The sequence below is a fragment of the Centroberyx affinis genome, unplaced genomic scaffold (genome assembly GCF_046629955.1).
Source record: "Centroberyx affinis isolate AG114_WGS23_722 - 3 ecotype Tasmania unplaced genomic scaffold, CSIRO-AGI_Caff_v1 ptg004275l_1, whole genome shotgun sequence".
Classification (NCBI taxonomy): domain Eukaryota; kingdom Metazoa; phylum Chordata; class Actinopteri; order Beryciformes; family Berycidae; genus Centroberyx; species Centroberyx affinis.
In genome coordinates, this window is record NW_027281998.1 from 109,697 (window position 1) to 136,751 (window position 27,055).

Below are 27,055 nucleotides of genomic sequence, written 5' to 3' on the forward strand. Positions count from 1 at the left end.
TTTCATAATGCTCTGCCCCTTACATGATGCTGTGTGTGTTTTAGTAAACTCCTCTGGCCGCTGAAGAGTTCACTTTCAATCCCAGACTGATGTTTTTGGCTCAAACCGTCCACGCCATGACTCTGAGACAGAATAAGAGGAACTATATGAAAACATGTACTGTATGGCTTACTGTAGACATTCCAGGCAGAACATTTGTGCACGTCAAACCCCACAAACACATAAACGCCAGGTCGAAATACAACTGTTTTTATTCATCATTTTGCTGTTCTAAACAGTTCCTTCCAGTTCCAGGTTTTCATCAGTCCCTTGGTTTCACATGGTTTAATCAATCTGGGACTAAACGTTGGGAATGTGGGCAATCTGTTTTGGATGTTTCCATAGAAATGAGGCGACACATTTTAGATCTCTGTAGAGCATGAATCTGTGCACATGTTGTCTCTAGAATAACTGGACCTCAGAATCGTGCCGGATGTGTCTTTCTGAATGTGAATATAAACAGACGGGCATCCCCGCATGATGGAAAATATGCTATATGTTTACTTCATTTATGTCGGATGTACATTTTTGCAAATGTAGCGTATCGAACGTACACATGTTATCATGAAAGACATGGTCCTGGTTGGGCAATCATTTGGAAATATTCTAATTCACTGTCATTGGATGCCATATTGATGTTGAAATTGAAAACGATGTAAACGTCATTGCCATTTGATTTTCTATATATAAACTCTGTATATAGTAACCCTCTAAATTTTGTTGTTTCATTGTTTCCATATTACATGATATTACAGTTCTCAGCCTTGCTTAAATAGAATGTTGGCTAATGTATATTTTCAAACTGTCAAAATTGAGGAAAATAAATCTTTAATCACCAAACGTGTTTACTATGCTTATGTCATCTACTCAGTGGTGAGCATTGTCATGTTACATGTATGCATAAATACATAAGAAATGTCATCATGTGTAATACACTGAATGTACAAAATATACACTATTCCTGTGCACTACTCATGAAACACTCTAACGAGGTGAATCAGGCAAAAGCCATTATTCCTTATTGATTTCCTTTATTAAATCAATACCAATCACAAAGGAGGAGATGTACATAAACAGAAGCAGACGAGTTGGAAAAGGATTTTTAAGATTTGAGACACCTGAGATGTGGATTGTGCAAAATGGGCTGCAACTCAGTATCAGGAAGGTGTCCCTAATACAGTATTTTATCCATTCAGTGTATATGTATAGCACAGAAACTGCAATGCAAACTATTGAGCAGCAGAGGGTGGCAGAGAGCCATTTGTTGTCGAACAGGTAGCCAAGATGTTGACAAATGTCCCACAGGTAGAAATACAATTGAAACACAATGGAACATGCAGGAGATTAACACATTTTATGGTCATATATTTGCTAAAAGGTTATGATATAACTATGTGGGCAGGAAACAGCCGAGATTTTGACTGTTTTAACTGCATTTGATAGAAAATCGAACTAGTAGATATATGGGCAAGTCGGACTATATGGTCGTAAACAGTTATCAAGTCGTGGACCAAATAGTAGACTGCTGTCTTGTAAAAAGCTGCTGCAGTAGCTGCAAATCTGTTTTAATCTAAATTGAGGTTTCGACTGATTGGCACTCACCTGTGGTGACGTCAGCAGCACAGATTAAGGGTCCCTGCAAAACAGAAGAGGAAGTGAGTTAGTAAGAAAATGTGACTGAGTGGAGCGGAGGACGCCGCACTTCCCAACTGACTGGACAGCCGCTTCTGGACAACAGCCGCACTGACCTATGGTTTCATTTAAGAAAGCTGTTTACGAAGGCATCTCGAACAGGTAAGGCGGCTATTATACTTCATTATACAACTATTATAATCACAGTGCGAAGTGGAGTGGGTGTCACTCCGCTGTTATGAACCTTGGGAATGTGAGGCAGACATTTTTTCCCTCCCTAATCCGTCTTTCAAGCAGTGAAGTTATTGGAAATGAAGACTGCGATAGAAATCCGGTGAAAAATATAGTTCAGTAACTTCTTAATGTGAGTATTATGGCGCGTGGTCCTACATGTTGAAGCGACTTTTGAAGCTCAGCATGTTAAATTGATTGTGATGAAAGTCATTGTGGGAGTTAGTTGGGAGCTAGTTGCCATTATAATTATATGTTTATAATAGTTTGGCCTACCTGATACTGTGCTGCTTCTGTAAAAGCGACTTTACTCGCGGCGTTTGTATGCGCAGTTTACCACATAGCCTATACTTTACAGGGCGAGTTAAAAGCATTCAGTATGGAAATGCATTTGAATTGTTTCTGGGTGTAGTTTCTGTGGAGCACAGATTTGCTGGAGCAGGTCTTTTGTGTGGGCAAGTGCAGCGTAGTGTAGGAGGGAGCAGTGAGTCACGGGTTGGTTCCCTTGATACGAGTTTGAGGACGGGCAGGACTGGTCCGACTCTGAGGGGGAATGGGATCACGAGTTATTCTCCGATGGGAAGAGATCTGGGAACCCCACTGTAGGTCACTGCTGGTATTTGTGGGTCATTGAGACAAAAACACTCATATTACCCCTGTTGTTTTTCCTTGTCTCCATTTAAAGTGCTAGTTGTATAGATTATCTTATGCAGGCAGTTTGACTCCTGTTCGTCTCCTGTTCATGCATGTAATTTGTTTTTGTCCTGTCATCTTCAGACTCCTTCCATATTGTAGATGCTGAAGAGCTGAGTGGACCGGGCCGAGGTCACAGGCGGAGGCCATGTCCCATAGACAGTCAGACAGCACCATGGGCGACCAGGCCCCTCTCCTTCTGGAGAGCCGCTTCCCAGACCTCCAGATAACTGTGACGGACAATCATTTCAGCCAGCCGCAGCGCTCCCCCACACCCCAACCCCACACATCAATGCCCCAGCAAGATTTAGCGGATGGGCTGGTGGTGCCTCAGCAGGTGGTGTTGAGCACCCAGAGTCCCGCGTCGCTAAAGCTGGGCAGCCAGCAGCTCATCCCCAAGAATCTGGCCATGACCAGCCGGCCCAAGAACCGGCACCACACCACAGTGGTGACTTTCCCGGTGGGACTGGAGAGCGGCGGGGCCCGGAGCCGTCACTCCACCCAGGGGCCCGACCTGTCCTGGGAGGATTACGACAGCGACGGGGAGGGCTTCGCTCTGAGGAGGAACCGCAGGAACAAGTCGTACAGAGCGGCTGTGACCAGCCTGGACATTGAGGCCATGGCGAGGGGACGAGTGGCCGAGACCACGCTCAATCCCGTCAGTGAGGACCGAGCCCCCAGCCCGAGTCCGGCCCGCAGCCCCAGACGCAAGGTACAGGGTTGTGTTGTCCTCAGTCCATTTACCATGAACTCACAGTAAATGAAAAAGAATTGGACAGGTAGTAGAAGAGGCTAATTCAAGTTTAATAGGTCATTTATTTTTCAGACCTAGTACAAGAGTCTAATGGGATGGGTGTTGAATTATTTCAAAAAAGAGAGATAACTTTTCTCTCTAAAAAGCAGCCATATTCAAGCAATAGATCCTCATTTATTTGTAGACTCCACATGCATTGAAACTTATTTTGCTTTGTGTCTTATGTGTCCCTGTATGACACATAATGGTATGAGAGAGCACCAGAACTGTGCTTGATCCCAAATGTAAATATACCAAGCTGATGAATAAATGAAGTCTGTCAGCAGAGGAGCCATGGCCAGATGCCAGTTACGCTCTTCAAATGAAAACAAAGCCCAGTTGATAACCCACACGGCTTTGTCTCTCACATAGCTTCGTAGGTCAGAGTCAGCATAAGCCAATGGTGGTGACTTCTGTCAAATTCTCCTTTAGTCATAGGGGTTGATGGCATGTTTCCACAACTGTTTCCTATCTTCCAGACTGAATACCAGTGTTGAGGAAGTCCACTTAACAACTCATAGGCTATTACTAGAAAATACTTGAAAATTCAGCATTTAAAGAATGAAAGAGGCAGTTTTAGAGAGAATTAAGGAGCAAGGGAAGAGAGAGAGACAGAGAGAAATAATACAAATGGAGTATCTCTGTTGTTATGGAGGCCCATGCATTCCACAGTGATAAACTCAGGCTGTGCTGCTGTCTCCCCTCTAGCGAACCCTGGGGAGAAAGAGGAACCAGAGGCATGGGGGATCCTTCAAAGACGGTATGTGCACTATGTGTCACTGTGTCCACTTCCCTAGATTTTGGTCATAGGAATACAAATAACTGGGAAAGAACTACAAAGTTTGGCTTCATTTTCTTAAAAACTTCAGAATTTCTCTTTGTCAGCAATTGAAAATGTGGAGTGGAGGAGAGTATGAATTGGGATTGATATGCGGATGCCAGAGTCACTATTTCCTATCGCAGAATTGATGCCTTCTGGGAAGCAGCAGAGGACCAAACAGGAAATCATTCACTCTGAGTGCTGTCAGCATACTGAACGTCAGAGTGTTAGGTCCTGAATTTTGAGATTTTTTTAATGTCCTGTACTTTTATTCACCGCAAGATTTCCCATTGCTAATGTGTTGATTTTTTCAGTGACAGTTATTTGGAGTTGGCCAAGTGTTGATTGGAGTGTTGTTTGTCCACTCATAGAGCTGGAATGATGCTGGGGTGGCTGTTCAAAACTATCTAAAAGTGTTAAATAAATTAACTCTGATGGATGTGGACTTATGTAATTACTGGCATAGTGTTGATTTCTGCACTCTTAAGAGAAAGAGAAATTAACACTGATGATTTTACTGTGTATTGGCCCATGAGATAAGTTTATGTCCCAAAGGAGCGTGATGCAAGTGTGGTCAGCTGATGACTGGGAAAAACATCTCAGTTGTTTTCCATGTAATGATAAGGTACCTGATAAAGTACATGATGCCTACACATATTAGACAGACACATTTGGGCATTGTGGGGATTGCACCTGTGACCTTTCCGTTACATAACGCTCCTACCAGCCTCCCCAATAATGACAATGCTCCAGACAGAACTGTGCTTTTAAACCCAACTGAATCTCAGCTTTATTCCAGACAGATGCATTCTCACCTCCTACGCTTCAATTCCCAATGTGGCTCATGTTATTATGTTGACAGATTTCAACAGTGGTTGATCATTTCATTTGTTATACTAACAGAATACCCATAATTTACTTCTCTCAGTAAATGTGACAGATTTATGGTTGAATAATAACAGAATCCTGCATACATAGGCTCATAGCAAGAGAAACATTTCAGATTAGTCCCATATTATCAATACTTTTTATAGAAACCTGGTATTTCCAGAAAGTAAACGTCTAAACTTGCACATTTTTCAGGAATTTGCAGTGTATTTTCAGTAGTTTGTCTTGGTCCCAGGCTCATGAAAGTGCAAAATCGGCTGAATTCAAGTAATGTTTGCTGATGTTGATGCGGCCCTCAGCTACGCCGCGCCTCTACCAGGAGATCCGTGAGCGAGGGCTGCACTCCACCAACCAGGACGAGCTGCTGGACGACTTTGTGGTGGTGGAACCTCCTGTGGAGAACCAGGGCATCGTGGTGAAGAGCTACCGGCCGGCACAGCTCACCTGGAGCCAGCTGCCACAGGTAAACCTCCACCTGCATCGACACACGCACACAATCCTGTATGAATACCGAAGGAAAGGAAATCTACTGAAACATGGAACTTCTACCAAGGTGCTTGAATTGTATAGTGAATTGAGCTAAATTTCACTGAACAAATTCCAGCTGGAGCTTACTTGGTAAACAAGTCCAGAAGTGCTTTTCAGCCATCACAGCCTTCAACAGAGAACACTGACAGCCAGTCGAAGTGTTGTTCAAGTGTAGCTGAATGTTTCTTTTTGTTTTAAGAGCTGTGATATGAAAAGCTCACTGTCTTACATTCGGTTGCCGCTGCAGAAACTCCCACACTCCTTGACCCAGTGTGAAAATGCTGGATAGGTTTGACTAAAATGGCAGAACATCCAGCAAGCCTCTCTGACAGGCTGGAGACATTTTGCCGTTTCATTTTTACCATTTCCAAAACAAGCTCCGTAATCAAGTGTACAGTCACATGTGAGCGCCTAACTTTGGTTTTTGCTCATGTTTTTGCAAAGGTGAAGGACACAGGCATTCTGACGTTGATCTCACCTGAGGAGAGGAAGAGACAAGAGGTCAGTGTGTGTGTGTGTGTGTGTGTGTGTGTGTGTGTATACTGCAGAATGTGAAAGACAGCTAGGTTAAAGGACAAATCCACCCTAAAACACTTAACATTGTGCTCTTGGAAATGTTTTTGTAGTTCTGTGGATATATTATATTCCAGCTATCTAAAACTTCAACAGTAAACAAACATCAGGTTTTGGTGTCAGTCCCTCAAAGAATCAAAAGGGCGAGGGTTTCAAACTAGACTCACCATTTTGCACCGACGTTCAACAGTCATACAGGGAGAAATCCATCGTAGAAGAGAAAGAGAGACCAATTTTTCCTCCCACAGCAGCCTCAATAGACCAGAATGCAATGCAGCCACATGAAGACATATCGTGTTCTGAGCAAGGGGCGCAGCTGCGATCATCCACACATATAACCTACAGCTGAACCATTACACTTTAAAGCTGTTTATATGTCCATACGCCCACCATTGAACGACAGCAACAAGTTCAAACCTGTTTTCTGTCGGTTGCTGAAAGTCAGTCAGGGAAATACATAAACAGAAGTAGAAGTAGACGAGGCAGGTTGAGGAGAAGTGGGTACAACAAAAAAAGTAAATAATATTTTATCTCAAAATAACTCAAAATAATGCACTGATCATCACAAATTGATAAGAGTGTAAGAGTATCTGAAGGTGGATTTTTCCTTTTAATGAGTCTGTGTTAGCAGTCTGAGCTCCTGTGTCAATAGCAAAGGTCCACCCTGTGTGCTCTACAGCACCCTGAATAAAGCCACACCCTGCTAATGTAATCAAGCTTGGTCCCTTTCCTGCACAGGTGCTTGTCTAACTCTTTTGTATCTTTAGCTGGCTCATAGGTCTAGTTCAGTGGTTCTCAACCTTTTTCATATCAAGGACCCCAAATTTAGTCCACATTAGAGCCATGGACCCCCATTTGATGAGATTTTGTCTCTCAGACCCAAATCTGAGACCCCACGTTGAGAACCACTGGTCTAGTTCTAGTGCTTAACCACTATACTACAAAATGGTGCAACAGCTGTCCATAGCATTCTAGGGATATGAAAGCATTTGGATGAAGTTTGGGACAAGCTGGATCAGTTAACAACAACGGAGAAATATTGCTGCTCCACTGGGCATGCTGTAATGTCAGGCACATTTGAGGAGTTAAAAAAAAAAATAGTTGTCCCATTTTACTCTTACAAAATGCTGTGTGTCACCAGCAGACCTCTACAAGTTTCACCAGTTACAGCGTAGGAGGCACATGTCACCTGTTGTTATTTCTGTGGTCCAACTTTCCTGGTAGGTAATGTCTTTGGAGAGCTCAAAACATCGGTACGGATGAGTAACAGAAACTGAAATGTACGCACAACCCTTGAATGACAATGCACTTTGGTCTTCTGCGGTGTTGCCTCTCTTCCGTTCTGAGCCACTTCAGCCTTAACAGTCATGTAGGAAGTAGAGGGGTGGAAGGTGTGTCAGCTCCACCTGTCTGTTAGCTCTACTTCAAAAAATAATAGAAAACAATGATGCCTGATTTTGTCTGTATATTTACAACTTTTATATAAATGTGTTTTATTGGGCTGCTGGCTTGGGTCTGGTAGGTTACATAGATCCTAATTGTCAACAGAGGTGAACTTATCTCAGGGATTGTTCTTAAAAGAAAGATTTTCTTGTTTGGTGGTGGATTTTTCTTATTGCTGCGGACAACTGGCCAAACATAGATAATGCTACAATGGAGTTTAATAGCAGAAAAAATGTCAACTATCTAAAACATCAGGTTTTGGTGTCAGTGCCTCAGAATCAAAGAGCGAGGGCTTCTTTCTAGAGTCACCCATTTAATCACACAAGGAGAAATCCATCGTAGAAGACCAGTCTCTCCACAGACTGCAGCCTCAATAGACCAGAATGCAATGCAGCCAGAAGACATTTTGAATTTTGCGTAAGGAGCGCAGCAGTCGCTTTTTCTTGCCTGGAAAAACTCTCGCTCCGCTATCACTAACACTATCGCTCTCTCCATCTACATGTACTGAATGCAACAAGTTCAGGCACTTTCTCTGGGAGCTGAAAGGCATTCTGGGAACTGTAGGAAATCAGTAACTGAAGGAGCAGTAGACGAGGCAGGGTGAGGGAAAGTTAGTACAACAAAAAAGTAAATTACACTTCATGACAAAATAACTCCTGGAATGCACTGAACATCACAGATTGATGATATCTAACAGTGTAAAAGCATCTGAGGGTGGATGTTTGGTTTAAAGTTTAGGCTGAAATGAGGGATGCAAATGTGAACAGCTCCTTCACATTTGTTAATTTATCCGTGTACATGTGGTCATCCGACAACAGGCCATCTTTGAGATCATCACGTCGGAGTACTCGTACCTGCACAGCCTGGGCATCCTGGTGCGCCTCTTCAAGAGCAGCGACGCCCTGCGGAGGACGATGACGGCCACCGAGCACCATCACCTCTTCTCCAACATCGCCGTCATCCACGGAGTCAGCCAACGGTCGGCACACCGCTCTGCTGTGTGTGTGTGTGTGTGTGTGTGAGAGAGAGAGAGAGAGAGAGAGGGAGAGAGAGAGAGACAGAGAGAGAGAGAGAAGAAGGAGGTTGTGGGGGAGTTTCACCTCCTCAGAGAGAAAAAATCTCATGATGCTATCAGTGCATGAGGCATTATCATAGATTTTTATTTTATCTACGCATCTACTTACACACACACATAAGTTACTTGTTTTTTTTGTTTGTTTGTTTTTTTTTGTTTATTGTTGTTTCCAGTATATACATCATATAACCATTTTCTTGGTGAGGTTTTTTTTTTTTTTTTTTTGGTGCGAATAAAACCTAAAAAAAAAAAAAAACTCCAACCTACGTTGCAGATTTTGGAAGGGAAGGCACATTGTGTCTTGTGGTCGGAAACGTCTTCTCGTCACACAAACTCAATTTTTATTCCCACGCAAGACGCAGGAGGGAGTGGTTTCTGAAGTGGAAATAGGTTCATTTAAAGTTTCAGCGAGAGCATTTCTTGCCCTTAGCATGTCTCCAGTATCCTGTGGGCTCCCTCAGCATGTTGGGACACGCTGGACAAACTGGTTCTGCTGCCTGCTTGCTTTTAGAGGTATTCGCTGGCTTTAAGATGATAATGTCCTCGAGAGAGCAGGCTGTCTTCTGCTCTGTGAAGTGCCGCACGTTACCGGCTGCTGTGCTTTTGGATGAAAATGGATTCCTGTTTCGGCAGCAACAGGAGAAGTCTCCATCTATCTTTTCTGTCTTCTAAATTCCCTGTTGGCATGTAAAAGCTCAATCTGCAAAACTGGCAGGCAGAACGTGTCCCAGAAGCTGCTGAAATATGACAGATCTGACACCCGTGTGTGTTTGTGTGTGTGTGTGTGTGTGTGTGTGTGTCGGTGTGTGTGTGTGCATGTGTGTGTGTCAGTCATTCATAGGTTCCTGGGTTGGGCTGCTGTTTGGGTGTCATTTTACTCACATTTTTTTGTTCAGAAAAAAAAAAGCCGCTTCAAAGGGTGGGGCTGAAAGTTGTTTATCATATGTTATAGTGGACAGCTTTTACAATTATACTCATATTGGACAGCTTTCACACAGCTAGAAATCTAAATCATGTACATAAGATATAAGAATAAAATCAAATTTTACTTAACTTGAGCATTTGGTATGAAGAATAGTTTCTAGCTCATATTAGATCGCTGTAACTGACTTGCCGCGTTAAACATGGACAAATTTATTAATTCGCTGATGGTGCAAGTGTCATTATCATATGCGAACAGTCTTTGAATTTAAAACAAAGTCAAAGCAATTCAGCCTACACATTACATGCCCTCACACAGCTTTGTATGTATGTGATGAATGCATTAGCTTTTATCTCGCTCAGGTAACTGGCCTGTGGGAGGAAAAAAGAGTCCTCTCACTCCCTCGCTGCTCTCTCCCTCTCTCTCTCTCTCTCTCTCCCTCTCTCTCCCTCTCCAGGTTTTTTGAGGACCTTGAGCGGCGTCACCATGACAACCCAGTGATCCGGGACATCAGCGATATTGTGCAGAACCACGCTGCCCACCACTTTGAGCCCTACATCGTCTACTGCTCCAACGAGACCTTCCAGCAGAGGACGCTGCAGAAGCTGCTGTGGGTAGCGGACGAGGGATGCAAATTGCGAAGATGCAGTTGATTCTCTGCAGTAAAAAGGCAGCAGAACTGATCTCCCCCTCTGTCTGTCTCTGTCTTAGAGCCGGTAACACTGCCTTTAAAGAGGCGCTGAAGCAGATAGAAGGGAGCAGTGAATGCGGAGGCCTCCCCATGATCTCCTTCCTCATCCTCCCCATGCAGCGAGTCACCAGACTACCACTGCTGCTGGATGTCAGTCTCAACCCTTACTCTCTCTCTCTATATGAATGGTTCTCAATGGTCTTTTTGGCTTGTGACCCCAATAATGAAGCGATGCCTTTTCATGACAGAAGAGTGCTGAACTTTCCCATTAAATTATGTTGGGTTTTTTTCCATTCCTGGGTATTTTACTTGATTGGAAGAAGCTGCAAATACACATTATTTCCCAAGAGAAAGGCATTCATCACAAAGATTAAAAACAGAATAATACATTTGTATATTTGAAATAGATTTTTTCAGATTCTATAAATATTTGTTATGGTTGAAACCCTAAATTTATCTCTCTAGCCCTCTGGGGATTCATGACCAGCAGGTTGAGAACCATTTTTACTTTTTTATATTATTGTCATTGTAATAATATAAACAATATAGTCCATTTGATTGATTGATTGATTGATTGACTCCCCTAATGATAATTTTTTACCTGTTATTCTAATGTAACCGTGGACTCAGTAGTTGTGGTTTATCACTTTACCTTCATGTTATCCACTTTTGCCAATCTCTACTCCTTTAGAAATCTAATATGAAATTCCCCATAGATTGGCTCCCAAATTCCATAGAATCCACCATCCGTTATACATTGCAGCCAATCATTTAGGAACCTCTTGGATAGTCGGATCTGATTGTTGGATTCAGATGGATGTCTTAGAGGGTTGCACAGACAGTTGTTTTGACTACAGAAGTGAATAAAAGGTTATTTAAGAGCGCCAAACCCTTTCCTCCTCACAGACCATCTGCCAGAAGACTCCAGACAAGACAGCAGAGTACTTTGCTGCAGTCTGGGCCCTGCATGCCATCAGCAAGGTAGATATGCAACACATACAAGCATGGTGATCCTCTGTGAAGTCAGCTGGCTCATAACCTAATTCTTCTCAAATGTACACCCTCTGGTCAATGATCTAGTATCAGACCAGTATATACAGTAAGTGTCTTCCGGACTGTAGGGATGTAAGATAAGACAAGATAAGATAGCACTTTATTAATCCCCTTGGGGAAATTCATGTACCAGCACCACTAGCAGATCTCAGGAAAATAGCAGCCAAAAGTATCAGACAATTTCCCCAATACTAAAAGCTGACATGCATGTGTCAGAAATCCAAGAAAAGTGTTCTCAATTGACACTGGCACTGAAAAACTGGTGTTGATGCATCACTACTAGGTGGATCTGTCACTCTTTAACTCTGTGTTTCATAATTCAAAATGAACTATAAAGATGATGTGTTGCCATGGGCTTGATGATGATTTATGATTATTATGATGATGATTATTATCTTAACAGTTGGTCGCTAGCTGCAATGATGGGGCGAGGCGGATGGAGAGGACAGAGCAGATGTACACCATCCAGAAGCAGATGGATTTTGGTAAGATCAAGGTAAGGGCCGGCCATGTTTTGCTGCGCGCACACACACACACACACACACACACACACACCTTCCATGAAGATTACAGTTGATATAGGGTTTGGTAAATTAGCTTTTAGATTGGCAATGAATGCAGATATGAATGGGATGGAATACATTAGAAGTTGGAAACAAGGTTTAGACTAATTTTTTTCATATAGTAATGATGCAAGACGTCTCAGTCCAATTCAAAATGATTTGTTTGTTATTGCCCACTACAGAAACATTTCTACATAATGAACTTTCCACGTTGTCGTACCCCTCTGAATACAGAGTACACATTAGCTTGATTGCTGACCTAGATTGGTAACACTTGTGTCTCCAGCCGTTTCCTTTGGTGTCGTCATCTCGGTGGCTGAAGAAGTGCGGAGAGCTGGCCGTCTGCACCGAGGAGCTCAGCATCTGGAGGGCTTTCAGCCACAGGAGCTACTACCTGTTCCTCTTCAACGACGTGCTCATCGTCACCAAGAAGAAGAGGTCAGTGGGACTCTGCTGGGAACTGTAGGCTGAACAGGAATACATAAAGGTTGTGTTCAATATTAGTCTTTCATAGAATACAATGACTTTTTGGGAATAGGGCTGAAAGATAATGACAAAAAATGGAATTGAGATTATTTGACAGAATATTGCAATTGCGATTTAATCTGTGATTCGTATCATCACAAGTTTTTCTTGTCATCATATTTTAGAACTTTAAAATTGTTTAAAGGAAAGTGATTTTGTAAAAAAAAAAAATGATGAAAGGTTTTCACCAATATTGTACCTGATCATGGACCAAAGATTACCTGCAGCTCTAAAACACCTTGTTCAGAAATCCATTTTGGACGCTGCTCTCTCTCAAGTAATTTATTGCAGCTTCTGCGATTTGGAAATGGCAGAAGTTCATATTGCGATTTCAAATTTTTTTTGTAATTAATTGTTTAGCTCTATTTGGGAAATAAGCTCTCTGACCAACTTCAAGTCTTGCGACAAGAAGTTTATCCACACTCTCACCTATTCAGTCTACTATTTAATGAATTCCGTGAAGTTTCAATGGATTGAACAAGCTAGTTTTGCAACATTTCAAAAGCGCCTTAAGGCACAGAATAGTGAACACAGAGGTGAAACTGGCATAAGTTCCCATGGTTCCACTGGCTTCCAATAGCTGTAAACCTAAATAAACTCATGTTAGACCGCCACAGTATCAGGGGACATAACTGCAAGATTTTCATAGCCTACTAGCTCGCAAAAATCTCTACCACAAGCTCTCCACCATGTCAACACAATCACCAAAGTGTATCACAGCTTGACAGCCAAAGATTTGACCTTGTAGCTTCACTATAGTTAGAATTCAGCTCACTCTAAGGCCCTTTCCCAGATGGTTCCATAACTGCTATCACTTCACCACTGAGTCTCACTCCAAATGAAGTCACAGTCCCAGCTGTGAAGGGCCTCCTTACTAAGAGACAGGGTAAAAATGAACCGGGAACTGTGGGATGCCCTAGCCTGGTATCCAGCCCCTATGAATCGCAGTTTTCAGCACTCTTCGAATCGAAAACTGGACACCAGGCTAGGGATGCCCTCCACACCATCCACCGGAAGCAGGAACTAGCCGTTACCATGGCTACTGATGGACGGCCTGCTCACCCAGCTGTTGTTATTATATTACCTTCTTGTTGACTGTCCCTTTTTAAATGCACGATAACAACAAAATAACCCAAGGTTCTAAAATGAGATGTGTTTTCTTTCAACAGATAATTAAATATACTTAAGGACCACAGTAATTGCTTCCTTTAGACAGTTCTAACATGAAAGCTATGATTAAAATTATAATTATTAACCACACATTCCCATTCCATGATTGTGTTTAAAGTCCCTGGACTGCGAGGAAAAAGCTACAAAGCCTGATTACCTATGTGCATTACAAAAAATACTACATGACAAAATCACTCAACAGGGAACTTACATTTAGATAAGATCTTTCCTCCGTGTATCTTGCATTTGTAAGATGTTTCCTCCATGCGTCTTCGCTGTTGCACTTCCATCGCGGTACGGTAACGGTGTATGGAAAGTCAGCATCAGTATGGTGAACACCTCATGTGAACGCGGAACAGAGGTGGAGTGGATATATAGGGTGAGGGAGTAGGGGATGGATGAGACGGAGCCCACTGAATAGTAATCTGGTATGTTCATGAGAGTCACTAAAGAGGGAAACTAACTTTTTCAACCTCTGGCCACAGATTCCAAAATTCAAAAGGTACTTTTACCAACAAAATCGCCTTTTAGAATCAAAAGGCACCTGGTTGGGTAAAGTTGCAGTTGGATAGAGTAGACAAACTTACAAACAATCACAAGCAAAGTCCTCTAGAATTTTGCTTGTAGTTCAGTGGTTATTTTCCACCCGGGTGGTGACCCTCGTGGGCGTTGAGCAGACCCAGCTGGTGGCTGGCAGGGAACATGAGAAGCATCGAGAGCAGAAGAAGGAAAGAGCGAGGAGGGAGAGAGAATGGATATGGTGCATGCTTGGCATTCTTAAGTCTCACATGCAACATGTCAACTCAGCAGACCGCAGCTTTGTGTGCGTATGTTTTGAGTTAAGGGAGAAATCAAACTATGTTAACTAAGAGGAAGGAGTTACCCACAAGACTAGAATCACTTTCAGGTTTTGAAAGTTGACCCCATGCCCCTAGCCTGGTGTCCAGCCCCTATGAATCGCAGTTTTCAGCACTCTTCGAATTTGCATGGCGATTCATTATGGACACCAGGCTACCATGCCCCAGTTCTAGGGTCACAATAGCTAGAAAGTGCTGTTAGCAGATGCTCATGGAATGTGCATTTGAATGTGTTGTACATGTGTTAACATATAAAAACCTGGCTGAGCGGCAATTGCACTTTTTACCCAACCTTTGTGCGTCCCCAGGAGCTACAATGTGACATGCAAAAACTTTTGTGTTTCATTGGCATCATTTAATTTCCCTGTGACAATATTTCTGTGGTTGTTCTTGCACCTTGTCTATAGATGAAAATGTATAAATACTAGTAGAAGAGAAGAGAAGATACAACGAGCGCTGCACTGTCCATAAAAAAAATGAAGTTGCTGGAGTCAAAAAAAGGTGCGCTTGGAAACCAGGGAGTTACATCATAGAGACAGATCATGCACTCTATTGCTGGAACATGCAAAATGCAAAAATAAAATAAAAGGGCCATTCTCAAAAAATAATACCAAGGCACACTTTTTGCAGTGAAAAATATTAAAAAGCCTTTATTGTATTGGCTTACACCCCTTCATGAAGGTACCCCGATAAAGGCATGTAAGCCGAAACACGACGGCCATGATCTATCTCTTTTCATAATAAATACTAGCACTTCAAAGCCCCTATTCTCAGCATTTTGAGCCATGGCTTGCTGTGGAGAAATGTCTATAGAGTAAAAAAATAGGTTTATTGTGCTGTCTGTCCAGTGAGGAGAGCTTTGTGGTGATGGACTACGCCACTCTGGAGAAGGTGGAGGTGGAGGTGGGGGAGGCTGTGGAGGGACGGATGTCTCCGCCGGCCAAAGGAAGCTCCAACCATCTGTATTTCAGACTGCTGATGAGCAGGAACAGCGAGGGCAGACCGGAGCAGATCGCCCTGGTGGCCGAGTCCAGGTACTGCTGCTCTCAGCCCCCCCCCACCCATGTTTCATAACTGCAGCTTTTTTTCCCCCTCAAATATGTATTTGCACACATTTCCATTTGAATGCACAGGATTTAAATCCTGTGTGAATGAATGTAGGGTCAATTTCACATGGAAGGATGGGGATTTGGGACAAATAGCTCTGATTTCCTCAGCTGCAAAAGACCTGATTTATAATTCTTTTTGTGGCAGGTTCATGCATAAGTGCAAAGAATCTTGTTATGAATAAAGAAGAAAAAAGTGCACACATCCAAAAAACTTCCTACAGGTGCTGGATCAAAAACATTTTTACAGCGAGAGATAGAATCCACACACTGTATTGATAGCTCCCAATAATTTTGCCATTAAACTTATTAGGAGCTATCAACACAGTGTGCAGATTCTACCTCTTTCTCTCTCTAAAGACAGTCTTGTTGATATTGGATATAGATATTTATTGTTTAGATGCTCTCTGGGAAACTTGGCCCTAATGTGATTTATTCAAAATCAAATTTACTTGTATGCTTTGTAATCTAGCTCCCTCTACTGACAGAACTCTTCCATGCACTTTGTTAGACTCACAACAAAATGGACATCATTTTTCCCTGTGTGATCAGATATATTGACACTGGGTTTGGAGTCACATCTAATCCTGTTGTTTTGTCTCGGTTGCCCAGGGTGGACCGGGCTCGCTGGGTCAGCGCCCTCACAGAGCACAAGCAGGCGGGTGTCGTCACTAGTAAAGATGGTAAGTCAGGGAGGTCTGTTTACCAAGGGCCTCGTTTGTTAAAATGCACTTTGAATTAATCTATTAATCTTGAATGTCATTTTCACAATGCGTGTACATCTGACTCATAAAAACGATAACTCATGATAAATCTGTGCACCCTCCTTTCATGTAAGCACCAGGATCTACAGCCATCTAAAATTTTATCTTGGTCACATTTCTATCAGAACTGAGAACAATGTTCTTTCCTACTTTTTCATACAGTTCTCACATTTTCAAGACCTGGAGATTATCAAATCTGTTTCTCATGTTTTTCCAGATCTGTGTATGAACCAGGGCAAGAAATTAACTTTTTCTTTTTTTCAGAGTGCATTTTTTTCCCCCCTTGACCTGATTTTTAGGGGCATTTTGTTCCTTTCTGGGGGCAATATTATTAAACTATGAAACAATACATTTGCACTGCACATTGCCAAATAAACAATTAGTTTTAACCTTTTTTCCCCCACTGCTGGAACTTGGCAGCAGTCTTTACAGAAGAGGATGGTGCCATTTTCCCCTCTGTCCCCAACCAGTCCATCTTCCACTCCATTGAGTTTTTTTTACAATATTGGTTGTTTTGTTTTGCTGACAGTGGTTTGTGTTGGATGGCATTTTCTTCTACTGTTGCGTAGTGCCACCATTTTCTCCTGTTTCAACCTGCATGCCTGGTTGACATATTTGCAGTGACATTGCAGGCTAGAGTAGGCATAGAGTTGGGAACTTTAACGTTAATGAATAATTCTGATGTAGACTTCGACCCTCATAAATTTTTAAGATTACGCTGTCGGGTGAAAACCTTGCATTCCCTAAATGTTAAACTTTTCAGGAATAAGCCTTATTTTTCCATTGAGGGTGATGACCATTCAGTTTGCAAATTATATAGTGGGTTTTAAAAGGTTTTAATAAGCCCAGGTTTTTTTTCAACCCATCAGAGGACCGTGTTCTTTTTCTGACAATAGGAATACCAAACATTCAATTTTATTTCCAACAATTACACTCTAGTTGGTAACACATGGAAAGTTTGTTCAGCTATTAGCCGCTTCATGTTTTTTGCTCCTTTTTATGTGACAATGAACCACAGTGCATTATGGGAATGTATTTCAGGTCTGCCACAGTACGAGGCCACAAAAGCCTACATGCCCAAGGAGCCAGATGAGCTGGGGCTGCAACAGGCTGAGGTCGTCATCGTCCTGGGGAAAGAGGAGGGTGAGGCACACCGTCTCCTGCTTCACTCACACAAATATCTGTAACATGCTATCCAATTCAGAGGTTCTTAATATCCTCCTGCACGAGTGCCTCATCTTCCGTGTTTAACAAACTGTGTAGAGCTGCTGAACACAAAGCATATTTAATCTTTTCTGCTCTTAGATTGGTGCCATGGGGAGAGGATGCGGGACGGAGAGAGAGGCTGGTTCCCTGCCAGCTGTGCCACAGAGATCACCAACCCTACTGCCATGGAGAACAACGTGCAGCGTATGAAGCGCCTGCGCAAAGAGACCAATGTTTGAGTGGCATCGTTTGGCTGTATTATTGGGGTATATTGTACATGGCATCAAAAAAAATGGACAGGATATACTGGTGAAAGGTGGTGACTTTAACTCAACTTGTACAGCTTTGTCCTGTAATTTTCTTGTGTACAAATGTTGGTGTGAATGTATTTTGAACTTAATTGCTGTAGTAATTAATCTTATGAGACACAATCTAGGGTTGTTGTTTTTTTTTTTAAACCCTAAGTGCTAAAGAAGTGTCTGCATACAGTGTAATGACGAGTTGCATGCAAAAAGTACCAAACTTTCAGAGTCCATTGCCTACATTGTCCCTACTCTGGTCTTGTTGCCTCACCTTAGGATGAGGAACTTAAAAGTACTGAGAAATGTATCCAACATTTAACATCACATTGTAACAGTCAATTTAAAGATGCTATGTGTAGGGTTTTTTCATTATAATACTGGTGTTAAAGCAACTGTGCTAGCACAAAGATTTAGCAAAAAACAGTTCACCATTGCCGTTAGAAAAAGTAGTCTATTAAGTGCTTTAAGGATTTGGTTGATTTTGTGAAATCTTAATGAAACTATTATTTCAACATTATATTTGTCTATAAATATCAAAATGCCTTTCTCCCTTCAAGCATGTTTTGTAACCACCTATTTTTGCTGTCGTCCCCCCCCCCCCCCAAAGATTTTATTGAATTGTCTGCCGCACTCAAAGTAGCTGACAGTTACTCATTGAGATTAAACATAAATCCAATGTTTTTGTGTCAATGTTAGAGCCCATATATGTGACAGAAATAAAGCCAACAGTCGGGACAGTTCTCCTTTGACTTTTATTTGAGCTTGCATTTTGTTAAAATGTTTGAATACATAAAAAGTTATTTAAAAATGTCAAACTGACCAGATATCAAATTCCATTTTTTTTCTTTAAAAACCATTTGGTGTAAAAACTTAGGACCGATTTAGAAAAACATCTGCTGTTTCCCCAAAACTTTTTGTAGCTGTCACGTAAAAATAATGGAAAAAAACAGGTCTGCATAGATTCTGCAGGCAATCGGTGGTAATCTGGTCAAATGCATGGTGCAAGCTTGTGACGATCGTCAAGTCAAATCTGTTTCTTATTGCTCAGATCTTTGATGTTTCTTCTTGTTGACAAAAAAACTGTAAGACAGAAAAAGGGAAAATTAGTCGTTCAGCTGCATTCAGCATTGTGAATAATGAGGTTTGAGTCATGTAGCACACTGTGCACCACTGTGATTGGAAATCTGCATCATTATCACCAGATAGCAGGGAGCGAGTCTAAAGCCAAAAGCTACAGCTCATACGGTAGCGAGACAATGGCCAGAGGGCTGCACTGCCAGACAGTTTGCTTTATCAAATCCACTGCATTACCTCATGCTTTGGATCATCCATCACAGAGCCAATGAAAAGTGCGGATGACAGACTAGGCAGCCTCTTTCACAAAATAATCTCAGTTAAAGGCACAGCTGTTAAAAAAAATAATGGTTTTAACTTCTCAGTATGTGATGTCGACATCCTTTACAGTCAGCTGTATATTTATGTCCAGATAAAGTGGTACAAAAGCTGCACAAAATAATCAACTTTTTGTATATAATTTTCCCCATAAGATTGCTTTTATCCTGTTGTTGCCCATTTATCCTGACATGTTCACAGCAGAGGTCAAACACGTGAAATCAACTATTCATTGCTGTGCCAAAAATCTAATGTCTGGCTTTCATGTCCCTGCATTATTTTAAAAAAAAATTTAAGTGACTGTGCAATGGCACAAAGAGGCCACAACAATTATACAAAGAGCGAAATAACAAGACCAAGAAATTGAAAATGTTGAAATAACCAGAAATGCAATTCCACAAAGTCAATTCCATACTTTACATGAGGATGGCATACAAACATCAAAATACTTTGCTACAAAAACTGAAACGTGATCATGATATGACGGTGTAATCCACACAACCAAAGCAATAAGAAAAGACAGAAGTACTCATTTTACCATGCCAACAACATCTGGACTTGAAGATTAGTAAATGCATCACACTTGTAGCTAGCTGACAAGAGTGAACAGCCAGCTAGATCAACACATGTTGGACAAAGTACATTTACAGAAGACCAAAGACTCACCCGGACGATGTTAAGAGATGGTAGGTGCCGGTGGGCGGGTCGTTTCCTACTCAGCCCCACCCTGCTGGGCCTCGGGAGCGGACGTTTTCTCTGCGGATGGGTCGCCTCCTGCCTTGGCCTCCTTGCCTTCCTGACCGGGTTTGCCGCCGGCCTGAGGGCGTCTGCGGCGGTAGTTGAAGTTGCGGCGGTAGCGTCGCTGGCGGGGCTCTTGGTTCTGGCCGCCCTCACCGCCCTGATTCTCCTTGTCCTCCTCTCCGTCCCGCACCGGTCTGGGACGTGGTGGACCTCTGGGAGGGGGCAAGCACAAAGAATAGAGAGAGTTTAAAAACATAGGCAATGCAGCAACAGGCTGGGATTCACTGCATCTCAAGCCGATTGCATTGCAATAACTACAACATAAAATCTTGCATAAATTTTTGTGCATCACAATGAATGCAGATGTCATGCAAATTACACAGATGTCATCAAGAGACCAGATGCAATTTCAAAGTCACAAGACAATTTTTGTTAAAAAAAAAATCATAAACCGTTATTTGTATGTGCGGCTGCCATTCAAGGTTAGGCTGCAATAAAGGAGAAAGCAGACTTCTCTGAAGTCGAGTGGCATAAATTACTTTAAGGTAAATTTTTAGTAGGAAAACTCCCAATTGATATCAAAATAAGGTTTAGAAGTCAGTATAGCCCATTGTGCTGTTCTCTCCAATGTTGCAGCCCGGTGTCAATGAAGCCAACATGCAAACCTTGGTCTGAACCTTGGTCGGAAGCCTCTGTAGTAGTTCTGCCTCATTGGTTTGTTTCCCTGGTCTGGACCTCCCTGGTTCTCGTCACCTTCACCTCCCTGAAAGCAAACAGATCAGTCAAACAACAACTGGTGGGCGGCTCCTTACAGAGCCAAACAGACAGGGAATTTCCAGTCGGGCTCAAAATAAATTTGAAGATTCGTAATGCGTTTGCCCTACTGAACACGATCTTGAACTGAAATGGTCCAGCTCAAAAGGTTTCGCTGCGAGGCCGATAGAAATGCTAGAGCATAGTATAGCTCCTAGCTGAGACGAGGGCCTGTTTGAGTCAATTTGCGGTATATTGGCCCCCGATACACCAAGATTTATTGTCCAAAACCACGTGAATGTTGGAAAGGAGAGGGTTGAGAGTTGTGTATGACATCACTGGAACAGGGGTCCCAACTTTGTCATGGGACCCCTGGGTGCCTGCTTCAGGATAGTAGCCCTGTGACGGCGTACCTCAGTCATCTCTCCTCGTGGTGCGTTGGTGTACGGGGGCCGGCGGCCGTAGCGTCTACGTACAAAGTATGGAGGGTAGCGCCGTCTGCCAGGGTAAGAGGGCCTGCGCTGCTGCGGCTGCGTCTCTCCCTCCGGGGCGCTCTCTGCCCCCTCGCGGCTGCTCTTGTCACGGCCTCCGCTGCTTGGCTCGCCCTCGCCGTCGCTCTGGTAGTTCTCTGGGTACTCTCCGCCACGGGGTGGGCCTCTCCTGCGGGGATAGCGCCTATAGCGGTTCCTGTCAGCGGCATACTTGCTTCCCTGGACTGGAACGCCTCCTGGGCCGGTGACATTTGCCGCCTCTGCTCCCTGTGCACAGAATGATATGATTTTTATTTTTTTTATTAATATTATATTTTAATTATAGGTCCCAGTGTTGAGGTCAATTAACTACTCAAACACTCCTTTGAATAAATTAAATCCATTAATAATTATGGAATTATATATGTGTTAGAAGCTGCAAACTATAATCAGGCCAACTCCAAATCTGGTCATACAGAAGGTAATTTGATCTTTGATTTTGAATAAATAACCACTTCGTTCCCAACCAAAGCGTTTTGTTTTATTAAGATGTTATAGCTTACCTTCTCCCCTTCAACCACATCAAATTCCACAGTTTCTCCATCTCCAACACTGCGAAGGTATTTCCTTGGGTTGTTTTTTTTGATGGCCGTCTGTAATGATATCATTACATGTGAGATTTCACATTGGAGTTCATTTATGAACAACAACTTAAACACTGGCTATGGTCTCTTACCTGGTGTACAAAAACGTCCTCTTTTGTATCATTCCTAAACAAAGGAAGAAAACGGGTTTCAATTATATCCAGTCAGCAGTAGCCCGCTGAGCCACATTGCATCTGTGGACAGATTGTGACTAAACCAGCAAGTGTAAAGACTAATTAAGTACTGCACGTAACAAGAGCATTGTGACCGGCAGACAAATCATCTGGTCAGCTTTGTAAGCAAATCGAAGCCATAATAGGATTGGGAATGTTCCTACACACAGATCATATTAGTGTCTTTAGGAGGCAGAGATGGGGGTGGGGTCCACTTACCTATTGATAAAACCGTATCCATTCCTGACGTTGAACCATTTGACTGTACCCAAGACTTTTGTTGCTGCAATGAGACACAAAAAACCCAGTTAACCCGGTTTAACCAGAAGTCATTTCCTTTTTCATTTTACACTGCTAATGGGGCGGCATGCTACAACTTCATTGGCCAGTTGCAAACCAGCTTCTACATACTTCAGATCCCTAAGGATGAAGAACAGCAAAGGAATCAAATGACCAGACAGATGATGAAAAACTAAGGCCAGAGATAATGTTGAAGTTATATTTACCCCCCAACTGTCAGCCTTTTTATAGATACTGATGCTTAGGAGTGTTCCATGCCAGCTGCACTTGGTGTGAGGCATGAACCAAAAGCATTATTATTAGCTAGTAAGGACTAACGTTACACTAGCTCTGATCTCGCCTGGACCCAAAGCTTCCTTATGAATTCAGTATTTCAGCAGGTCCATTTGAGAGGCGGCAATAATGTAGAAGAGCCAATAATGTACAACGGGTGAGGATCACTACGGTCACTTGTGTAAACAACGAGGTGATTTGTGGGTACAACTACTGGAGACCTACTGCCCCATTTTAAGCCACATTGCTAAAAAGTACTTGAGCGTTTACACGTGGTGGTGTCGCGCCCTGAGAAGCTAGCAAGCAGGAAGCCAGTTGGCTCGCTAGCATAGCCAAGTGGCTAACTGGGTCTCTCAACCATGTGGTTGGATTAGAGCCAGCAAGCAGAAACTGTCGTAGCACATCGGATATCATCTCTTGTGGCTAACCGTAGTCAAGAATACAATGAACCAGATCTGTTGCCAGAATGGTGTCAACGATTCAGACAACTAATGGACGAAAGACACCCGAAGAATATCACGGCGGACATTTTGGGTGTCCCCATCAGCCATGTAAATAGCAAGCTAGGCTAGCGTCGTTAGCCAGCAGGCTACCATCGCTGTTAGTCGGCCATAATAATAGCTGTTAATCCAAGCGAAATTTGTGAACCTTTTGACAGTTGCGTTTTGGTGAATTGATAAGACAGCCTTAATATAATCATTTAGCCGATTACACCAGCTATGTGGGCCCCGACAGTCTTGACGGAAAAAACGGCTAACACGCAACTAAAGCACATCCCTGTGAACAAAGGGATACCCGGTAGCTAACGATAGCTCGCTAACGACGCAAGCAATGGTAGCCGTGTGAGCCAATTTCATGTTCACATCATGTGTGGTTCACGGTTACAAAACGCTAGATAGCTACCATCGCAGTATAGCTAACATTGCTTGGCTATTTAGCAAGTAATAGTAACGCTAGCACAGATAAACCTGTCATGATCAAGGCCAGAAACAACGTTAACGGTCGGCAACATGGCAATGGCATTCTATGGCCGGGCTGGTTAGGAGGCCAATGAACCGGCTAGATTAACCAACTAAAGGATTAGCTTTATCTATCGTATATTCTCCCTTGGAATTACCATTAGGAGCCGTAATGTGGATATGAAATATTACAAAAAATACGACAAATTCTAAGCAGCACACAACACGTATATCTAACAGATTATGTGGTTGCCAACACCATCCAACGTCCAACTGACATTTTTGAATTTATATCGTTAACATTGCGCTGCTTCACTGCTAACGATAATTAATGAACCCTTGTTTGAGGTAATCGGTTTCCGTTGTAAAATCAGTTAAACACCCCATTTTTATTCAAAAACACTAGTACAACAAACATCGCCAAAAAATGATTCAGAAAACTACTGCATGTGAATGATCGTGTTAGTTAACGTCTATTTCGCCTCGCTACTAGCCAACTTCAAGTAGCTTAACGTTAGCTAGCCGTTATGCGAATTAAGGCAAGTGTCAGACAGTTAACGTTAGCTGGTTAACGTCGTTTAGCATAACCAACGGTTAACATTAACTAGTTAACATTAGCGAACGACGCTTGTGCGCATCAGTTCGACGGTGACCGAAGCCACACGTCAGCTAGCTAGCTAGTTAGTTCGTTAGTTTCCAGCAATCTTACCGATGACCTTCTTATCCCCCGCGGAAGCTGCGGCTGCCGGGCTGGATGGGCTCTCCGCATCGGCAGCAGGCTGCGGTGGTTGTTGCGTCTCGGCCTCGCTGCTCATGGTTACTGGTTGGTAATGGCTTGTGCCGGCGGTGACTCTCTAGTGTGTTTCCCGGTGCTAGATGGTAACCTGGGCCGGCGGTGGTGGGGGCTGCTGCCTTCGGGCTCTCTGCTTCCCTCTCTCCGCTCCCGTTGCCGATCGAACTGGGCAGAATAAGAAATTATGCTAGGGAATATTCCCGGTCATGGGTCCGCCCAACTTCTCTTCGAATTGGCTCGATTCTGCAACGACTTAGAAAACACGCTTCTATTGGTTGAGGAAGCTGTCCATCTGCTGAGAGAAGACCTAGCTGAAAACGATTGGCTAAAAAATGTACCTGTCCATAGTTACCGCCCACAGTGATGCAAAAGCCAGACGAGCCAGACAGACAACCGAGTACTTTTTCTGGGACAGATACTGTTTCCCAGACTGATTTTTAACAAAATTGTCTTTAATCAAGCCAATGCTTTACATACAGACTCGACTGAATACTATGCAATACTAACACAATGGCTTCCGGAATTTGTTTTGTCTAGCAAGGCACCCATGGGGGTTTACCCATCAACATGACTTTGAGACATAGCCTATCCTCATTTTGAATGTGTTTTTGATGTTTGAGTAAAGCAGTTTCAGTTTTCAGTTTCTTGTTCTGCTGAACAAATACAAAGAAGACATAGGCCTACAGTGAATTCAGCTAGAATTTTTTTTATAATTAAACCTTTATTTAGACATGTAATCTCATTGAGACACAGGGTCTCATTCTCAAGAGAGACCTCCAATCAATTTGATTGGAGGAAATTAGAAACTTAGAATTTCAATTTGACTATGTATTGCCATCCAGGTTGTTCACTGCTATCACTGTTGACAAAATATTAAGTGGTTGTAGAAATTCAACATAGTGTTTGTAGCCCCACCCATCTGTGCAGCCCTGTGGAAATGTATAGTGGGATAGTTACTGACCTATATTAAGGAGAAGAGTAGTAAAGCCTCAACGTTTTATTTACTGAACATTGATATAAAGGGTATACTGTATCATAATGATTAGATTCTCACACGCTTGTACTTCTAAAACATCTATATGCATGATAGGAATGGGAAGAGAGCTCCATTCAGTGTGCTGTGCTGAATTTTAAGTCCTCGTCGGCCTATACACAGCGCTTGAATGTCAGCAGCAATGTAACACCTACACAGAGAACAACTGTGTTCATTATTCCACACCATAGGAAATTTCTCAAATAGTTACTATAATACTATAATATATACTGTAATTTAGTATTGCACCTTTTGCAAAAAGATCAATCCAAATCATCACTTGACTGTTTTGGATGTTTTTGTTCCCATTGTTATGTTACAGTGTGTGTTATCTACAGGGGAAATAAGCACCCATGATGAACATTAACCATAAGTCCCTTTACAATTTAAACACTGAGCATCTAATTTTATTGTATCCTGGAATCACTGGGGATTTACGGAGAGGATATTTCAAATATTGCATGCCCTACATTTCTGTTTCTCAGATGATAACCCTTCTTAAATTATAAGGGTATACACACAAAAGCCCAAATAGTCACACGAAATCCTTACGTAATAACATACAATTTGCTTCTCCAATCAAATCGCCCAGCACAGTACACTTAGTTAAATGCAGTCATTATCCTCAGCTTTAGCCAGTGAATTCAGAGAGCCTCCACTTCCAGCAGCACGGAGCAGACAGACCCAGACTGAGTGTGAGACAACCCCCACCAACCCCCACCCATTGTCATGTTAATGCTCCACTGGCACTGTTTATGAGCACTGGTTGATGTGTGAAGAGCTCGTTGTTAATGGCCGAGCCCTGTTCTCCCACACAAAGATGGGCTTTAGCATTGACCCCAGAAAGCCTCCCCACGAAGAGAGAGAGGACCCCCCCACCCACCCTACCCCCCCAAAAAAAAACTCTTCCTGCCTCCATAAGAGAACAGAGCCTCCATCTGAAAGGATTCTTTTGTGCCAAGGGAACGGGGTCCAAGGCAGAAGAGGGAGAGCGCGGGTGGGGGAGGGGTTCTGGTGGGCTGGATTTGTATGTAGGGCTGGGATAAGAGGTAGCCATAAGTTCAGCAGAGGAGTGCTTGGCAGTGGGGAGAGAGAGCGGCTTGGAGGACTCTTGTGCCTCTCACTGTAAACGCTCTCCTTTGAGAAAGACAACGGTGAGGACGGGCTTGATTATTGTCCACTGTGGATGTAGAGGCCGACTATACATATGTGCACAGTCCCACCCTGATAAATCCAGTCTCTTGTGTTTTTCAAGCTATCAACTGTTAGGACAATATTCCCATATTTTCTATGGTTCAGTTGTTGCAGAAACTGATTCATCAGAGGAAGGAAATTAAGCACAATATGACAAACAAGGCTTTAACAATATACTCAGAAAATAATAACTGTATACTCACAAAATAATTCACAATTCACTACTGGGTTCACAATGTTCTCACAGTATCAGAAATGAAGTTGAAAGGTCCTTCATCCCATGTTGTACTCTTACTCTTTTTGTGTGTTGTATTGCATTTTTTTTTTATTGTATTGTGTCACATTTTAACCAACCTGTGAAGCCAAAGGCAAATTTGCACTGCGGTGGACAATAGAGTTCTATTATATTCTATTCTGATATCAAAACAAAGTTTCCAACCATGTGTAGGCGATGAG

At 42.7% G+C, this 27,055-nt stretch overlaps 2 protein-coding genes across 5 annotated transcripts; one reads left to right on the forward strand and one right to left on the reverse strand.

The window, feature by feature from the left end:
- The first annotated feature begins 1,702 nt into the window (after nucleotides 1-1,702).
- arhgef16 (Rho guanine nucleotide exchange factor (GEF) 16) lies at nucleotides 1,703-18,495 on the forward strand. The gene is made up of 15 exons (XM_071543251.1): nucleotides 1,703-1,833; nucleotides 2,680-3,307; nucleotides 4,097-4,148; nucleotides 5,396-5,559; nucleotides 6,069-6,125; nucleotides 8,459-8,619; nucleotides 10,095-10,247; nucleotides 10,349-10,478; nucleotides 11,235-11,309; nucleotides 11,785-11,877; nucleotides 12,231-12,382; nucleotides 15,345-15,530; nucleotides 16,215-16,285; nucleotides 17,408-17,509; nucleotides 17,672-18,495. Exons 2-15 carry the CDS (start codon nucleotides 2,744-2,746, stop codon nucleotides 17,809-17,811), a joined length of 2,100 nt encoding a protein of 699 aa, XP_071399352.1. The 5' UTR covers nucleotides 1,703-1,833; nucleotides 2,680-2,743; the 3' UTR covers nucleotides 17,812-18,495.
- Nucleotides 18,496-18,612: 117 nt separating this feature from the next.
- ybx1 (Y box binding protein 1) lies at nucleotides 18,613-24,535 on the reverse strand. 4 transcript variants are annotated; one of them, XM_071543255.1, is made up of 8 exons: nucleotides 24,289-24,535; nucleotides 22,267-22,330; nucleotides 21,967-22,000; nucleotides 21,794-21,883; nucleotides 21,237-21,518; nucleotides 20,685-20,770; nucleotides 19,933-20,219; nucleotides 18,613-18,954 (listed from the first exon to the last, which is right to left on the reverse strand). In XM_071543255.1, exons 1-7 carry the CDS (start codon nucleotides 24,392-24,394, stop codon nucleotides 19,979-19,981), a joined length of 903 nt encoding a protein of 300 aa, XP_071399356.1. In that variant the 5' UTR covers nucleotides 24,395-24,535; the 3' UTR covers nucleotides 18,613-18,954; nucleotides 19,933-19,978. The 4 variants fall into 4 exon arrangements, with proteins under 4 accessions (XP_071399356.1, XP_071399355.1, XP_071399354.1 ...); XM_071543254.1 differs by having other exon boundaries at nucleotides 20,673-20,770; XM_071543253.1 differs by having other exon boundaries at nucleotides 21,174-21,518.
- Between the last annotated feature and the right edge of the window lie 2,520 nt (nucleotides 24,536-27,055).

Excerpts from the sequence above, each read along its gene's own strand:
- arhgef16 (XM_071543251.1), top strand. The coding sequence starts at position 2,744 with ATGTCCCATAGACAGTCAGACAGCACCATGGGCGACCAGGCCCCTCTC. Across the intron at positions 5,560-6,068 it reads CCTGGAGCCAGCTGCCACAG|GTGAAGGACACAGGCATTCT; the intron begins GTAAACCTCCAC and ends GTTTTTGCAAAG. Across the intron at positions 16,286-17,407 it reads TGTCGTCACTAGTAAAGATG|GTCTGCCACAGTACGAGGCC; the intron begins GTAAGTCAGGGA and ends AATGTATTTCAG.
- ybx1 (XM_071543252.1), bottom strand. The coding sequence starts at position 24,394 with ATGAGCAGCGAGGCCGAGACGCAACAACCACCGCAGCCTGCTGCCGAT. Across the intron at positions 21,519-21,793 it reads ATGTGGTTGAAGGGGAGAAG|GGAGCAGAGGCGGCAAATGT; the intron begins GTAAGCTATAAC and ends TTCTGTGCACAG. Across the intron at positions 20,220-20,672 it reads CGACCAAGGTTCAGACCAAG|AGGTCCACCACGTCCCAGAC; the intron begins GTTTGCATGTTG and ends GCCCCCTCCCAG.